The 19,280-nt window shown below is 23.7% G+C and overlaps 2 protein-coding genes across 2 annotated transcripts; one reads left to right on the forward strand and one right to left on the reverse strand.

Moving 5' to 3' along the window:
• Positions 1–1,206: 1,206 nt before the first annotated feature.
• On the reverse strand, positions 1,207–9,709 carry LOC145829043 (uncharacterized). Its single transcript, XM_082936781.1, has 2 exons — positions 9,071–9,709; positions 1,207–1,377 (listed from the first exon to the last, which is right to left on the reverse strand). Exons 1-2 carry the CDS (start codon positions 9,707–9,709, stop codon positions 1,207–1,209), a joined length of 810 nt encoding a protein of 269 aa, XP_082792907.1.
• A 188-nt stretch (positions 9,710–9,897) lies between these two features.
• Positions 9,898–16,425, forward strand: LOC145829044 (uncharacterized). The gene is made up of 2 exons (XM_082936782.1): positions 9,898–10,590; positions 16,282–16,425. The coding sequence occupies exons 1-2, from the start codon at positions 9,898–9,900 to the stop codon at positions 16,423–16,425; spliced, it is 837 nt and encodes a 278-aa protein (XP_082792908.1).
• Positions 16,426–19,280: the final 2,855 nt, after the last annotated feature.

Below are 19,280 nucleotides of genomic sequence, written 5' to 3' on the forward strand. Positions count from 1 at the left end.
TACTGAAGATTTGATTTTAATTCTATAAGCCAAAAACTTCATGCTCGAGTAAATTTTAACGAGATGCTCATCGCCACAATTGTAACTATGCTTTATACCGTAATTCACTGTAAAAATATCTGTTAGCGTATAACCTGATCCTGGTTTTAAAAACTTTTATTTTTTTAAATTTTTTAAGTTTGAAAAATAATAATGCTGGGTGGTAAAATTTTAATAAAAATTACGAATTAAGTTAAATTAAAACCAAATATAAATAAAACAAATAAGGAATAATAAATAAATAAACAATTCTCTAAAAAAATCACTAATTTATATATCGCCACAATGGTTTTTATGTTTTTTATCGTATTTCCTTGTAGAAATATCGTTTAGTGTAAAACAAGTTCCTTGTTTTAAACATTTTTACTTTTTAACTTTATTTTTTTTAAATAATCAAGCTTGAAAAATAATAACGAAAGGTGATAGATTATTTTGTACACTTTCCAAAGTTAAATCGAAACCTAAAACATATTAAATAAACGGCATACATTGAAAAAATATTAATTTATAGATGTCTTTTAAATGTAGTTTTGAAAATTTTAAATCTTGCAGATGTATCGGAAAGTTTAAGTACAAATTGTTACGGATTTAAGTCTTAAAAATATTTAACGTAGGAGTCGGTAAAAACTTCAAGGTCGTAGGAACGTTTCTAAAAATAAAATACTTAATAAATATTCGTAGGCTGCAGTTTTATGTGTGCTTCTAACCTTCATAGCAATATAGTTTGCAGACCTGAAATATCTCGTGTAGTTTTACAATTTTTACTTAAATTTTACTGAAGAGTTTTTTTTTCATTTACACTTCGCTTTAAAAAATCAATAAAACATTTTAATTTGTATACTATTAGATATAAAAATGTTTTTGAACAGATTAGTACATTTAATTCCAAATTAAATATTTTAAAATGCAACTCCACCTCTTTATGTTCCTTGACTTAAATTAGACATTTACAATTAGAAAAGTATATTTTTTTTTTGCTGGATAGCATTTTAAATATATAGTTTTTAATTACTTACGTAAGTATTTAGATTTTGCTTTTTGTTTTAATAGATTAATTATAATTTTAAGTATTTTAAGACTTTCAAAATGTGTTATTATAATTAATCATTCTATCATATTCTGTTCTATTATTCTTACTTATTCAGGCTAGTGTTAATGACTTCAAATTCAGTTGATTCCTAAGCTAGATTTGTGAAGTGTTGCTGCCAAATTTTTGAAGTGATTTTTGACTGAATTTGCCGTCATAACGAGTGGCAAATAGTAGCTGAGATGAATGTTCTGCAAGATGAAGACAGCTTCTGAAGATTTGACAGAAATGCTTGTTACAGGGATTTGTTGCTTTGGAACGTATAATTAGAGATTGGTGACTTTGGAATTGTTGAATATTTTGTTGTGAAATTTTTAATTTATTCAGTTTTTGCCTTGTATAAGTTTTATGTTTATGTTTATTTAATCACTGTAATTTGTTTTTTCTTTTTATGTTAGTGTCTTTCAGTTTAAGCGGCTTAGGTTTTAATGCCTAGGTCCTTCGTTGGACAATAAACTTAATAATAATAATAATAATCTTTTTTTTTTAATTTATTTTTAATACCTAATTTTGCTGTCAATTTAGTAATTTCAAGAAGTTAAAGCTCGATTAACTCTAGTTTATTTCAAGTTTTGACCAATTTATTTTGTATTTGAATAATCTTATCAACTTCAGGCAACTCAGGCTAGCTTTTGCTCATTCAGATTTTTATGCCTCAAAAAGTGACAATCGTGTTACTAGTTCAAAACATATTGCATATTTAAAACACGATATCTAACTAATTTATTGATTTTCTTACTTAAAACTTATTTGCTATTTTTAATATTTCTTAAACTTTATTTTAGTATTGTAAGAAATAATTTTTATAAATTCAACTAAATCTAGCAAACAAATTTTAGCAAAGTATAAATAAATATGTAAGTATTTGACTTCATTACAGGGGTTGGCAAACTGACCCGTATTATGGCGTTTGTTTATTTATAAAACCATTTTAAATACTAATCAAAATATTTTTTTGTTTTAGAAATAATTACAAGACATATTCTTAATATAGACAGATCAATGACTCAAAAAAAAAAACAGAGTAAATCTAAAAACAACAAAAAACCAAACTGCAATATAAAGTAGCTGGAAAAAAATGTGAACTGTTTTACAATAAACAATATTTTTAATAAAAAATTGTTAATGAATGCTCGGGAGGAAAATATTAAGGAAGATTTGCGATTGAAAGAAAGTCTATTCTACTTAATAAAAATATTTATTTAGAATAATAATCTTTAAATTTGATTCAATCAGAAAAAGCAAGAAAATTTTTAAGCCATCAAAAAGTATAAAAATAAAGAAATTTGAAAACATAAATGACTTTGATTTAAGACAACATAACAGTTAGAACCATCAAAAGTGAATTTCAAAAAATTAAGTCCAAATAAAGGAGCAAGGTAAAAATAAAATAAAAAGTTCGTTTAATCTTTTCTATATTAACTTTTACATTAATACATAACATATAGTCTATATTTCTAGTTAATAGTAACTTTTTAGATAAAAGTGATCTAAATTTCATACTTTTATATTTCTATAAGAAAGATGCAATTTGAAAAAGCAAAATTATACTTTGTCACTAAAAATTTATGACTCACCTATAACTTTTTAGAAATCGTTTACAACTTTTTTTAATGTTATAATATATAAAATAATTCTCCCTAAGGTATTGAACTTTTTTTTTTTTACAAAAAAAAGAACTTTTTCTTATTTTCGTAAATGAGTATTTGTGTTTGTTTTTGTTATTTTTTTGTAAATTTGTAGTCTCTAGCTAAAAAAAAGAAGTAAAATATAATTTCATTATGCTTGTGTTACTTATTAAACAATTCTGACTCATACATCAAGCTTAGATTTCCATGGCTGCTTAGAGGTAAAAATAAAAAATAAAATTTGGAACACTTTCTTATAGCATTTAATCAATTAATTTTAAAACTTTAAGATTGGTGAACAACTTAAAAGTATTATCTTGCTTTTAGTAAATTAAGGTTAGTTATTTTGTAACAAAAACCTTGTATGATGAGCTTATACATTAAGAATTATAAGATTCTTTTCAATATATTCAAACTAAACAAAAAATATTTAAAATAGGATATAAATTTAGCACTTCATTGAGCATTAGTTTATATGGTAAAGTAAAATTTAAAAATCTATATATTTTTTTTAAATTAACTAACATAACTGACATAAACTGATGTTTATTTACTTGTCTAGATTTAAATAATTTTAAATTGGATCATAAGATTATTTTGTTGGTAGTTAGTCTTAAGATAATTTTGGTTAAGTCCCGTACTTGAAGATAAGTAAAGTTAAAAATTAACAACTATGAACAGTTTAATTGTGAAAGACGTATAATTTTTTTGTTAAAGAAATTATATTATGCCCAAAGTAATTTCGCTAGTTTATATCAAAATCGTTCGTTAAATTACAGCAGGTTTAAAAAAGGGCTTTCAATTATCTATTTTAACGTTTGTTTTTTAGTTTGTAATTATTATTTGGTACTCACAAATAGCTTAATAAGTAACGTTTACATGGTAATCGATTTACACTTGGTAACTAAATATTTTATTTAAAAATGTGAGTTAATGGTTTTTGTACTAAATTACCAAAAGTATTAATATAAAAATTAAGTAAAATAATTACATTTACCGTTTAATGCGGGATAAACTAAGAAGAAGTTCAAAATAACATCAATTAGCTTTAATAATAGTTCTTTGAGATATATACTTTTTTAATTGTAATTTATTTCAAAGTATATTCAATTTAAACATTGCTTACTCAAATTACCAAAATTTTCACTTGTGTAATGCAAGATAATAACTTGAACTAAGTATTGAACCCTAATTCTATCTTTAATGACCTATTTTTAGTTCAGTAGAAGTATCACTTTTTGATGTAAAATCTGAGTTTAAACTATTGTTATATTTTTTATCAACCTTTACAAAGTCATTAAAAAAATGTCTGATATTGATTGTTTACTAGCAAAATTTCACATAAAACATGCTTTAAGTTTTTGATCTTTCTAATTTTACAAACTAAGTTTAAAAATCTATAGTCATGGTTTTAGTTTAATATTATATTATTTATTTATTTATTATATAATTAATAAAAACTGTGAGTTTTATCTTCCAAAAATGTTTACTTTAGTAACTTAATATACTAACCAGTAGATGTATTTGACCTCAACTTTAATATGTTATATTCAAAACACTCTAGTGTTTCAGACTAAATTAAAAATTTTAATAAGTTCAAATTAAAAAATATGGATTTATTTATGTTCTTGAAACTTGATAAAATATTATTACAAAAAAAACTCAATTAGTATAATCTTTAAATTTTAACTTTAATTGTTAAATCGCAACTTTTTTTTCACATAACTAAGGTACCTATAAAGTAAGATGAAGTAATTTTTATAAATAGATTAATAATTGTTTTTTTTTTTTTGGTAATTCTTTTTGCAGGATTTTTCATTAAACTTTAAATTAGTAAGTTGAAAAAGTTTAAACGTTCTGAAATTTAGCTAAATAAACATAAATAGCATTAAAACCCTTAGTGACATCATTGTTTAGTTACACTAAAGTTTTGTTTCTTAATTCGTTATTTTAACCATATACTTATCTTAAAATTAGTTTATTGTTAGCTTCTTTATACCACAATTTTGTGGCAAAATATATTAAAAAAAAATTAAAAACTAAAAATACGAATATAAAAGCTAGCTGGTCAGGGAATCGATTAAATTTTTGCTTAATAACAATTATTAAAGTAACAACAGTTTTTCAACAAATTTTGTAGAATTACAATAGGTATATGTTTAATAAATGTGTCATTCTAATTCTAAATGTCTGTAAAATAATGTTCTATATAGTCCTGAACATGACGTTAAACTGTTCTGGTGCATTTAACCGAAATGTATTTTTTCGTGCAACAAGTCCTTGGACCAAACTTTTTGGGTTTATTGTCGTTCAATAAATTTAAATTTTGCTGAAAATTTCTGATTCATTTTTTTATTTTCGAAAAACAATAGCTAGAATTAGCGTAAAAATTAAACTACATATAGCATGTTTTGTTTTGTTGATTTTTATTCAAACTGTTAAAACTTCTCTTTCTATAGTTTTGGTGTATTTTAGCCGATTAAAAGCGGAAAACATTACTTATAATTCAAGTATAATAAATAAAAAAATATATTATGAATAAATTTTATTAGTATAGTCAAATTTACATTTGTTATTATTTTAATAAAAACTGTGCATAAATTTCAGTAATATTATAATTTAACGTTTTTTTAAACTTAAAAATTATAGTTAATATTTTAAGATTAAAAAGTTAGTCGACTTTTTTAAGACTTCTGTATTTATATAGTAAAATTATAATATTTTAGCTATAAAATTTAAAAGTAACAGAAATATTACTAATAGTTAGTTTCTGTAAATTATGAAAACAACTCAAAAGTAAACAAAAACTACTACATGACTTTAAAAATACCTTAAATATTATTTTGTCAATATAGTTTTCTGGGTAATAAATGTTATGTTTTTGTATTAAAAGTCAAATTATTTTGATAAAACTGACTAAAATAAACTTTAAGAAAAAAGTTATATTACATATTCACTTAATTTATTTTTAAAATAAACATTGTATAAATAAAAGATTTTACATTCTCGTAAAGCTTTTCAAAAAATTAATTTGATTATAAAATACAAATGCATTACTTTTTAGTCTGCAAGTTTTAGTAGATAGCAAGGTTTTAAATATTTTCAGTTTTAAAACAATTTATTTTGCAATGCTAATGATTTGCATATATTTCTATGATGTTACCTAGTCGAAGAAATTTAATATATTAAACTGCGTTTTAATTTTGCGACAGTTTCTTACTGACGACATCACGCGAACGCTTGCTTCTCTACTCATTATATTAATATAGTTGTTTTATAGATATGCTGCAGACAAATTTCTTGAAAAACGATTTATTTTAAGCTGCGCAATGCAGCTACCTATTCTTTTTATAAATTTAGTTATAATATTTAACAAAACGAAATAAAAAAAAATTTTATATCATCATACACTTTAATTACAAACTTGTATATATAAATATACTTGTCATAACCATTAAATTATCTTTAGCCTATAAAATTATCAAATTAAAAAGCCTCAAAACGATAAAGAATAGACTAGAATCGTAAATACTATTACGAATAAAAACTTTAATTTAATATAAATTATTGTAAATATTTTGAAAAAACGTTTTTTTATCTAAATAGTTTAATCTAATTTACGTTAAGGAAAATTAAAATGCTTTTATTGTATCAGAATTTCTTACCATTTAATTCTATTTAAGTAAAACAATTGTATTTTGTAAAATATATTTAGATAATACAAAGCATAGTTGTAGAGTCTATACATTTGTATTTATTGTCGTTTTTGTTTCAAATGGTACACTTCAAACAACTGCTATCTTTAACGAATGTTAGAAATTTGGCTTACTCAAAAGATTCAATGTCATTATTAGATATAGTACTTACTAATTTATACGCATTTAATTTTAATTAAAAATTTGTAAATGTTTCTTTTGTTGTTTACGATTATCATCATTTTATTAATTACATTTTAATCACTTAATTATATTGAGCAAACATTTAAAAAATAGATAAACACATTTACTTTTATATAAACTAATTTAAAACCTTTTAAAATGAAAAATATGACTTTTCCATCATATATAAACTTGATTAATGTTAGAATACAACGAAATCTCATAATAATATATAATAATATAATAATAAATATCAAAAATTGTAATGACGTAATCATCAAAACAAACAATATTTTTCTTTCGTGATAACTATGAATAACATAAATAACTTAAGACTAGTGGTAAATAATCGAAAACAAATTTCACTGATGTACTTACTTTTTAAAAGTAAACCACGAAAAGTGCTGAAAAGCCTATAACAAAAATTTATGCACCTTACTTTTAATTGAAATACGTTCGTAACAGTTAATTTTTTTATAAATATCTAATTTAAATTGTATTGACCAGTTCTAATTTATTACATTAAAAGTACCAATGTTGAATTAACAAACCCTATAGAATAGTAGTTACCTTATAGTTAACGGCTTGTAATCTTGTTTTTTTTTGAAAGTATCGAACGCTTTTTTTATCAATAAAAATTTAATGATCACTTAAACAATTCAATTAAAAAAGGTTTAGTTGATTTTTTTTAATTCTCAAAAAAACTACAAAAACTTTTATTTTATTAAAAACGGAAGGTAAAGTTGTCTTTTTTAATTCCACAAGCTACTATTTTTAAATCCGTAATAACTTAAAAAGTTTTTTTACTGTAGCTTATTTTACCGCAACTGAGCAGTTAAAACAAAAATCATTACATTTATATATATGTATTGTACAAATATATATTACAAATTATAACATGTTTTTATAAATTAAAAAAACCTAGAATTTAGAAAATATCGACAAAGTATTTTGTTTCATAATTTAGTAATTCCGTTATACTAAAATTCATATTTCTAAATTTGTTAACTTTTAAGCTTTGTTTCATTTAATAAACTATATTTAGATTAAACAAAAAACTTAAACAAAAAAAGTTTTTTTTTTTTTTCTACGAAAAACTTAATAAATACATGAATAAGTTTTACAATTAATATAACTGTTTTATGCTTTATAGCGCTAAACTTGCTATAAGTTTTTTTTTGTAAAATAACTCGAACATCGTAGCACTTAACAATTGTTTTTTAGAAGATAATTTTTGGTACAGCATTTTAAATTAGCCAATATTTATAATAATCATTGTTAAAACAAATACTTCTTTTAATAATTATAACCAAAAAGTCTTGTCGTGCAACAAGCCTTAGGATCAAACATTTTAGGAAATTTAGTCGTTCAATAAGTAATAAAAATATTATACATTAACTAATAATTTTATATTAGTTAAATATATATTTTTGTAAAATTTAATTGAACCTCCCACAAAACTTAAGTAAATATTTTACGCAATATGTATTTTATGAAACATTTAAATAACATAATTTGCCTATTGTAGTTACTACAGTAATATTCACTCAAAATTCAGTTTTCAATATTAATTGGTATTTAAAAAGAAAGGTAAATTTAACAGAGTTTGTGTTTATATTGTTGTTATGAATCTATGTAGTTTTGTGAAGCTAGATTCAAAAATAACTCACTTACGCAAATTTAATTTTTTAACAAATTATTTAACTTCATTTGCTAAGAAATTATTATTAAAACAACAAATTTAAAACAAAATCGATTATACAATATTGATTTGATGTTAACCAAGTTTACTCGAAATTTAAGAAAAAAAATTTTAGATTACTGTTATCAACAGACTTTCCGTTTGATTAAAGTTGAATAAAATCTTAAAAGTGTTAGTTCAAGAAAAATAAATATTAATTTTGAAAAATGGTTTATTTTTATAATTTACTCACAAAAAATGTATGAATTAATTTGTAAAATAATCAAATTATATTAGTACAGATATATTTAGACCTTTTAATGTAACTAAATACCATTTTACTACAAGACAAACAAATTTTTTCATTATAAACTTTTTTGAAAACTTAAGCGCTTTCGGAATGTCCAAATTCCCTTATCAAAATGCTAACCACTCCCTAGTTAAACAAACACAAAATAAATTGAGTGAAATTATATCATTTGTGAAAAACACAACTAATTAAAACTACAAGTAATTAACAAAAATGGATTTTTATAAACAATTAAGACAAAATGGATTATTTAAATATATTAATAGTTACTCTTGATCCTTTATAAGGACCAAGCTGATTATTCAAATTTGGCTGGAATTTTTTAATTAGTAGAGCTTCTGAAAATAATAATTTATTATACGAAGTGCACGTTTTAATAACTTTGAAACAATTATAAATGTTTTTACAATTAGTACAAAATATACAATTTTCAATATGTTTAAATACCGCACTGTTGGTTGGATTCACATGTTCTTTAATTCTGACGAAAAGTTGTCTTTCTGTCTCACCAATGTACTGGTTGTTAAGATCACCTGGACACGTAAATTTATAGACAATACAACTTTGATACAAGCAACTTATTGAATCCTTTAGTGAGAAATATTTCCCTACTTTTTCTGATCTATAAGTAATGCGTACTTTTACCCCGATGCTTTCAAATACTGCTTTTATGTTCTTAGCGAATTTCTCTGACGTCTTTTTAACATATGGTATTGTAATGTATTGTTTCTTATCATCTTTATTTTCTATTAATTCAGTCTCAAAGGTGTCTTTCTTTTGTATTTGTTCATCGATAAACTTGACCGGAAATGAGTTTTTCATCAACAGCTCTTTTACCTTTTGCCATTCGTCATTTTGTAAATCTTCTGAAACGAGATTTTTGATTCTGTGATTCAGGTTTTTTACTAAATTTCTCTTCCACGACTGCGGTACACACGAGTTAAAATTTATGAGCACGCCCGTGCTTGTTAGTTTTCTGAATATTGATGTTATAAACTTGTTGTTTTTTATTGTCACCTGTGTATCGAGATATGGTAGTCTACCGTCTTGGCAAGTCTGGATTACAAATTTCATGTCTTGATGCATATTGTTGAGTTTTTTATCAAACTGATCTATTTGTTCTTTATTTTGGAAAATGCAGAAAATGTCATATGCAGAAAATTTTTGCTTGATCAAAAATGACTCAAACAGTATTTAAAAATCTTCTAATAGCATGCTCACAAAGCATCTTTATGTTCAATGGGACCATATATCAACAAACAAACGGTTTATCAATGGGCTCACCTCTTGCCCCTTTACTGGCCAACTTGTTTGTCAGTCAATTAGAGACAGAGCTGCTCAATAAAAATGCAAGGCCTAGAATGTACTGCAGATATAATGACGACATTTTTACTCAGGTGACAATAAAAAACAACAAGTTTATAACATCAATATTCAGAAAACTAACAAGCACGGGCGTGCTCATAAATTTTAACTCGTGTGTACCGCAGTCGTGGAAGAGAAATTTAGTAAAAAACCTGAATCACAGAATCAAAAATCTCGTTTCAGAAGATTTACAAAATGACGAGTGGCAAAAGGTAAAAGAGCTGTTGATGAAAAACTCATTTCCGGTCAAGTTTATCGATGAACAAATACAAAAGAAAGACACCTTTGAGACTGAATTAATAGAAAATAAAGATGATAAGAAACAATACATTACAATACCATATGTTAAAAAGACGTCAGAGAAATTCGCTAAGAACATAAAAGCAGTATTTGAAAGCATCGGGGTAAAAGTACGCATTACTTATAGATCAGAAAAAGTAGGGAAATATTTCTCACTAAAGGATTCAATAAGTTGCTTGTATCAAAGTTGTATTGTCTATAAATTTACGTGTCCAGGTGATCTTAACAACCAGTACATTGGTGAGACAGAAAGACAACTTTTCGTCAGAATTAAAGAACATGTGAATCCAACCAACAGTGCGGTATTTAAACATATTGAAAATTGTATATTTTGTACTAATTGTAAAAACATTTATTATTGTTTCAAAGTTATTAAAACGTGCACTTCGTATAACGAATTATTATTTTAAGAAGCTCTACTAATTAAAAAATTCCAGCCAAATTTGAATAATGAGCCTGGTCCTGATAAAAGATCAAGAGTAACTATTAGTATATTTAAATAATCCATTTTGTCTCAATTGTTTATAAAAATCCATTTTTGTTAACTACTTGTCGTTTTAATTAGTTGTGTTTTTTACAAATGATATAATTTCACTCCATTTATTTTGTGTTTGTTTAACTAGGGAGTGGTTAGCATTTTGATAAGGGAATTTGGACATTCCGAAAGCGCTTAAGTTTTCAAAAAAGTTTATAATGAAAAAATTTGTTTGTCTTGTAGTAAAATGGTACTTAATTATATTAGTTAAAATTAACAGCAATCCTTTTTAAACAAAAAAAATTAAACTTAAAACTATCCTACAAATTTGTTTTTACGTTAGTAAAAAAATATAATAACTAAACTTCAGAATTTGGATGTCAGAAATCTATGAAGACGTATTCGCCTAAAAACTAAAAATTACTAAAATTTTAAATATGATTATTACGTTGTACTCAATAAATAATTCGCATTTTAAGTAATGTTAGCTTGATAAATGCAAGATACAGTTAAAACAAACGTCATAGTGTTTTTCGTTTTTATTTTCTATAACTATTATAACATTACTTTTAAATCGCTATTTATTTTAAACTACTATCAGAAAATAAAAGTTTTTTTTTTACTTTTATGAAACTTATGTCCTAGTTTTATGAAATAAAACTTAACTTATAAATTATTTAAGGGCCTTCAATGGCCTCTGTGGAAAATTAATAAGTTTAAGTAATCACATATATACTCTAAATGAGTTTTATTATATATGTTGTACTAAAAAAAAAATCTAAATTATAGCCATATATTAAGCAAACATAAACGAATTTCAATAACATACTGTTAATAACATGTGGGTAAACGGTAAAAACGAAGCTATAAGAATAGTTTATAATTCTAAAATGCTGATTTAAATCAGTCTGGAACTTTTTCATTACTCTTCAAGCAGAAGAACAATTTTTATGATATAATTTTTTCATATTCTGACAACTGTGCAAAGTTTTGTACAGTGCATATACTTATTTCAGCATAAATTAAGCAAAGATGTAAATTTGTATACATCTATTTCATTTTAAAACAAGAAGTCATTATTGATAGAAAAAAACATTTCTATCGAATAACAACATGTATGGTATGGAAAGAATTAATGTAGTTTCACTAAAGCTATTGGTTTTACTCGTGATAATTAAATCAAACCTCATTTATTTGATATTCTTTAATTCCAGATGCTTTTTAAGTTTTTTTCATACAAATAGTATAAAACTTAAGTGACAATGAAAAACTATCACAAGCATGAGCGCTAAGGTTAAAAGTTTCGCTTTCAAATTTTATATAAAATAAGTTTTTATATATTTAATAAGCTAATGTAAACAAGTACTAGTTGTTTTTCTTTTATACAGAAAATATAATGTAACGATAATAAAAGTAATAATTTTTTAATGAAATATAAAAGTCATATTCGTATAGTTTTTTGGCTATAATCTTTTTGCCAGAATAGTAAATATGCTTCCAAAGTAAACATTTAACTTGCACGAAAGCAAAACATAAATAAGTATTTTTAAAAGTCAATTGTTTTAAATTGTGGCAGTACTTATTTAACAATAACAAAGGAATTTATTTCAACAAAATTTAAAAATTAACTGAAATTTATTTGTAAAACGTTAATCATAGTACTACTGTGTTTGTCCAAAAAATTTTGTTTTTAATTTTTCATAACTTATATAATTCAACAAAGCTCGTTTTAAAATCAATTAGTATAACTTAACTTATTCAATTTATACATGTTATCAATTAAACACTTACTTTCTGTAATTCTACAAATTTATCTTATTTGAAATTTCGTTTAAGACATTTCAAACAAGTTAAATAAAATACTAATAAAAGAAGTATTTTTAGCTATATATTAAAATTAAGCTTTTCAGCAAACAAACATTAGCTTACAAATTAGATACAAGTTTTAAATAATTTCCATGCCGATGAGCTGAAAAAAATCCTAAACTTTTTACCGCTAAAAGCGGCAACTACTTACGAATTAGTTAATAATGTTACAGAAATATAATTTAAAAACAATATACGATAAGCAAAAGCATGTAGTGTAACTTGGTTAATACGATTTAAAAATATTAGCTTTTGATACAAATAGCACGAAATAGGAACCTTAAATTTTCTATTTCTTTATGCAGTTTTGTTTATAGTTTTACATTTTGTGTAATTGATTTGACATTTCAGATGCGTTATCATAATTTTGATGATGCAAAGTCACCATAATGTTTTTTAATGCATCTGATTTTTAACAATTTTTTTTGGTTCATTCACCTATATGTTTATATTTTTACAGTTAATGTTATTTTTTTGACATTTTAGATAATCGTAGTTTTGATGGTGTTATTTTTAAATAACAAAAGTTAGTATAATCATTTAAGACGTTGTAATGACTAACAACTGTCATTTCAACATCTCAGATTTCTTTTCTGATAATTAATGTCGACAATAATTGTTGCCCACCGTTATTATAGGTAGTAATATTGATAAAAAAATATTTTTGGATAACTATGAAAGTTATATCAGGCTAAATCAGGATACATGCATAAAATGCTAGTTTCGACTAAATCTTGCTTTAAATATTTCAATAAAACGTAAATATGTCATCTTTACACAAATTTTTGTTAACTAAAATTAAGTTTAAACACATTCTCGTAAATGTGTAGAAAAATATTTTATAAAAAATAAAAACTTATCAATAGTTTTATAGTATAGTTACCAAAAACCGTGGTGATGTCAAATTATTAAAATTAAAGTAGACAAATATGCATACAAATTTAACGGTAGTCTTAATAACAAAGTTTCTAAATAAAACTTACTTATTTTCTTTACAGTTATACTTTACTTCTTTACTTGTCACTCTATGGAGTTAAAACTATACAACTTTGATCTTACTCAAAGTAATTTAAATAAAATTACTTGATATTAAACAAAAAACTTTAAGTGTACGTTTGTGGCTAATATAAAATTACATCAATTAAACACTTATATTTATGTGCATTATAGTTTGAGTAAAATCTACAAACTTTTTAATTTAAAATTAGAGTATTGGTACATATAGATGTTATTAATGAATTTGTAGTACTATTTATTAAAAATATTTGTCTGTTAATAATGAATTACTTTTGAGACTTATATAAATTCTTTTAAAAAAGTAAAATAAAACATGAATTTTATTGTTGTTTTAACCAATTAATTAGTTTAAATTTTAAATATTAAAGCTATAAAAGCTTTTATGTTTTTTAAGCAAAATACTTTTAAACAAGATACAAAAATTCTTTAGCTTTAATGAAGTAAAAAAAATAAAAATAATACTATTATTAAATAGTTTTTTGTTTTTGTAAAATATTAATAGTTAGTTTAGTAGTTTACTCAGTAATGATAAATTTTATCAAACTTTCCGCTCAAAATAAAAATTAATATAAATCTTTCTATGTGATAAATACCTAAAATAAAACATTTAGTTATAAATTAAAACATACATTAGATAATGATATATTAAGCTGATGATAAAAGCCTAAAATAATCTCTAAGAGTTTTTAATGGTTGTTTTAAAACTTATACTATGTATTATAGAAAATATAAATTTTAGGGGGCAAAAAACTGTAAAGGGGTCGCCATTAAGCTTTAACTTTACTGAAATTAATTTTTATATTATTTATGTTAATTATGTATTTCTTAAGTCAAAAACAACCGGGCATAATTTTAATAAATTATTCTTTAAGTGAAGCCTAGTGACGTCTTTATCTACCCAAAACAATTGTTGCTTTCATAACAAGTATAAATTAAATACAAATAGTTAAAAGTTCTGCTTCTACTCTGGTGGAAAATTTTTACCGCAATTAAGCGGTTTGCATAAATTTAGTATTACTCAAAAATTTAGTATAACAAAGTTAACTATAGCTGTTTGTACGTTTTCTTTTAAGAAATATAAGCAAATTCATAAACAGTATAATAGAACAAAATAAAAATAGATACTATCAATTATAACTTTATAATAGTGTACTTCAAGCTTAATTTATAGAAACTAAGTTTTGAAAAGTCTATAAAAACTAACATTTATCAATTTTTCTAGTTGAATTTTCATGAAGACAACAACGTTGAATATTTATAAAACAACATGACAATAATTACTTATGTAATCATATGAAGCTTATAATTGTATTTATATTTTAATTACCTTTCTAAAAATCAAAAATTGTTTCAAACGTAAAGACTTTGAACCTTGTAACTGTCTATTTACGAACTGGTGCATAATTATTGTTATTTAATAACATATGTTAACGACTGGTAAATACCAAGATAATAAGTTTAATTATGTACTATATACTGTGTAATTTAGATATTCAGAACTCTTATTTATTTTCAAAATATCACCAATAGTCTATAGTAATGCAAGACTAGCTAAAGTTATATAGGCAAAACTTTGAAAATTCTGTATGAACAAACATTCATCTATTTTTGTTTTTATTATTAAACCAACGAGGGTTTTAAAATTGTTAATAAAAACCAGACAATTTTTACTTAATTAATCATAAGAAGCTCATAGTAATATCTATAGCTAAATTACCTGCCTAAAAATCTAGGTTTGTGCGAAACTGAAAAATTTTTTAACTTGTAAAAGTAAAACAAGTTATTTAAAGAAAGTAATTATGCAACATTTTATGTTTCCTGCCTAATGATTCTTTAAAACTTAATTATAAATTATTGGGCTTAAGTATAAAATATAAACTATATAAACAACGTTTTATTTTATTTTAAAGTTTAATTTAAAAACACTTATAGTTTTAATGTATATTAGTGTAAGTAAGTTTCATAAAGTTGTTTAGTAGAAAACAAAATATTTTCATTATCCGTCGCATAACTTACTTTCAACTTAAGTTTTGTATTTCTAAATATATATAAATGTAATGTTTGATATGCTTTAAATTTTTTAACTATTTACGGTGAACTTTTGTAAAATACATAATAAAATAATAAGTACAAAATAGTTTCATTTTTATAGACATTTCAAAAACAACAGTTTGTGAATTCATTGGTATTACATCTTTGAGGAACACCCCTGAGAGCAAGTGTGAAATATCCCGAGCTAAAATTATTTTCGGAATACAACTGAAAGATAGTTTTACTTTTTTAAACAAGCTTAATAAAGTTTCTAATCCTGCGGTGAGATCTGTACAGACAGAAGCATTAACATTAATAAAAGATGTACATCATACAAGATTCGTCAAAAATACAGAATCTATCATCCACAAAACTAGGAAGTTGCGACTTTCGTACGTTGACAGTAGGTGAATACTGCAGAACCAGAGCGACAATTATCCACATAAATGGGACAGGAGTTAAGATTTAATGGAGGTGTTTCCACATGATCAATTTGTGGTGAGAATTGATGGCACACGGAGATTAAAGCGAAAAAATTAGAAAGTTTTTGAGGTTGTACAATCCAATCTCAACGAGTATCGATGCAAATGTAACCTATTGTTAGCGTCGAGATCAACCTAGTTCACATAAGAACAATGCAAGTCATCAATCTGCTGATTCGCTTTCAATGTTTTCAGTTGATTCGAATGATGCCAGAACTGATGATACAAATGAAGCTGATTGGGATCATAAGAATGTTGAGGTATAGCACACTACTGCTCCTATGGCTCCACTAAAAAAAGAAATACCACTTGCTATGCGTAGGTTAAAAAACTTCAGATTGGTAATATTAACAAAGCAAGAATAGATTTACTTTAAACTGTTTGTGTACAAACTATTTGTAATGTATTTTTTTGTATTATAATTATTTTCATGATTTGTTTAAAAAAACTTTTATTAATTAAATTTTTATCAGACCCAAAAAAACATGTTTTAAGTAGGGAAAATAACAGTTTTTTATAAAAGAAGTTTTGAACAAAAAAAAGCATAAATACATCTGAGTTAAGAAGAAATTGCTTAGAAGTTCTAAATGCTTTTTTTTACATTAACTTTAGTATAATAAACAAATTTTTCTAAAATTGCTATTTAGTTTTTGTAATCTTTAGTACACCACTCGTTATGGTTAAAACTAGCTGAAAAAAATTATGCGAAATGTTAAAAACTTGCTAACTATAAACTTAAAAATAATAGTCATAAGTTTGTTTGAGCAAAACTTTATAGTTCAGCATTTGCACAAATTTCTTATGAAAATAAACCGCAATAACAAAAATGCTTATTACTCAGAACAAATATATATATATATCTTTTTTTCGGCTAATTCGATATAAAGTTTTCAAAAAAATTTCTTATAACACAACAGATGTGTCCTATTTAAGCTGTCTAATAACGTACAAATTAAACAACTACGTCAAAAAATAAGTTTTTACTTGTACTCTTGTAGATTTTGTTTTATGTAAATGAAAGAGCTTATTTTTACTTAAAAGAAAATAAACTAAATTTATAAAGACTTTTTAAATTAGTACAAACTTTTGTTAGCAAATAGGATTTTTTACTAAGCACATAACAATATGCTTGAGAAAAAGTGTGAGGTATTAAAAACAATCTTTTTATTCATTCGGTTTCTTCGTTCATTTATGTTTTATTGGATACGTTTAACAAACGAATTAATTAAAATTAAAGTGTTTAACATTATTCATACCGCTGAGTGCAGTTCAAACTTTCATACAAGAAACAGTCAAATATTACAATTTTTTCTTTTATAAGTACTTTAATTAAAAGCAAGTGTTTATGATTTTAACATACAACTTCACAGATTAATTAGTTGTTATGTAATTGTTGCTTTCTGCAAAAAAAAGTTTGATATTGTTATAATGTTATTTAATAAATGAATAAGTGATTTTATTAAAATATATTTTGGTTAACTACTACTTTTTGAGTTTTAAATTATGTTTAACTACGAATTTGTAAATAGCTTTAAAGAACACTACAAAATAATGGTTCTATTGTATATTTTTGCGTATCTTTCTTATAAAACTATTTAACTTACTTTGAAATAATAAATAATGAACAAACTAAAAATTTAACTAAACAAAAAAGCGCTAGTTATTATTTAAAAAATTGTTAGCACCTTTTGGCTCATTTTTTTATTATTTCATTTGGCTAAAACTGCATAAAAAAAAATTCTTGATTTTATAGTAAGCAAATTTTGTAAAAGTTTGAAAGTTTCTGAAACTTAAATAATAAATTAAGCGTATTTTCTAATAGGAATCTAGTACTACAATATTTTAAAGTTTGTACAAAATTTATTGCGCAAAAGTGATGTAATTAACTAAACACACAGATATTAGCTTAAAAACTGTTTTATATGTAATTTAAATGATAAAAAGTTGCGCGAGTTCTACGTTAATATTTTTGTTCGCAATATACGGAAATCACTGTAGATATGTTTACTGCTTTATAAGATGAAGAAGTAATTTTTGGTTAGCTAATTTTAGACTTAATTACAGTTAATAATGTATATCATTTTAGAATAGCTTTATCTAAAATTATTTGTTTTATTTTTAATTTTTTGAATAAATAGTTTTTTTCTAAAGTAGTCGTTTAGTATTAAACTCTAATGTAACTTAGTCAAAATCTTATAATAATAAAAATAAAATAAACTAAGATTTTAGATAAATTTAAACTAGATTTTTAAGTTGTTACTTCACGTGGTAAAAACGGTTTAGCATAAACTATCAACATTCTTTTAATAAATGTTTCGTAAATACACAAAGCTAAAGTAAAACATTTTTAAAATAAACACAACATCACTATTAAATGATAACCACAAATAATAAACATTAAAAACTAACTAATTAAAACATTTTTTCGAAGTTTAATATCTATAAGGTTTCTGCAACGTCACAAAAAAGAGGGCAAATATTACCAACGAATTAAATTGTATATTAAAATCATTTTATGAAGTTGTAAGTGTATCCAATTTGAAAATTGTAAGACCTGACTATTCCTGCAACAAAGCTTAAAGTAAACGTTTTAAAGTTACTTTGGAATTGAAAAAAAAGTGTGACATCACCAATGACGAAATTCCTTAAACAAAATATCTGCAACTCATTTTTAGTAAAAGAACTTTTAAATAGCTAATTTTCATCTAAATAACTAGTTATAACTGCACCGAGTAATAAATTTTCAATTTAATTGATTAAAAATATCATTGTAAAATTTACAGAACATACAGATAAAAGTGTCTTCCTTTATAACCTTTAATTGCAATATATAGTTACTCAATTGGTTACTTAATTAATTGTCAATCTTTTTTTAAATATTAAAATGTTATTGTATTATTATCTTTATGACCGATTTGCTCGGTTAAAAACATTCAACCGACTTAGGAATTACATTTTAATAAAATTACTGTATTCTCCAGTCAAAGGTTATATAAGTGTGCATGTGAGGGCAGTAAATTATCTTTTACTCATTAAAGTCTTATCATTGTAGCTTATTTTTTAACCACGTCTTGTATATTGTAATTAAATTAAACATTTATCTTATAATGTTCCATTCGTA

The sequence above is a fragment of the Thalia democratica genome, chromosome 2, assembly GCF_965202585.1.
Source record: "Thalia democratica chromosome 2, ktThaDemo2.hap1.1, whole genome shotgun sequence".
Classification (NCBI taxonomy): domain Eukaryota; kingdom Metazoa; phylum Chordata; class Thaliacea; order Salpida; family Salpidae; genus Thalia; species Thalia democratica.

What these genes read in the sequence shown, in the direction of transcription:
- LOC145829043 (XM_082936781.1), bottom strand. Translation starts at nt 9,709, where the DNA reads ATGCATCAAGACATGAAATTTGTAATCCAGACTTGCCAAGACGGTAGA. An exon ending in TGAATCCAACCAACAGTGCG is followed by an intron (nt 1,378 to 9,070) that starts GTATTTAAACAT and finishes TACGTTCCAAAG; the next exon opens with CAACAAATCCCTGTAACAAG.
- LOC145829044 (XM_082936782.1), top strand. Translation starts at nt 9,898, where the DNA reads ATGGGCTCACCTCTTGCCCCTTTACTGGCCAACTTGTTTGTCAGTCAA. An exon ending in TGAATCCAACCAACAGTGCG is followed by an intron (nt 10,591 to 16,281) that starts GTATTTAAACAT and finishes ACCTATTGTTAG; the next exon opens with CGTCGAGATCAACCTAGTTC.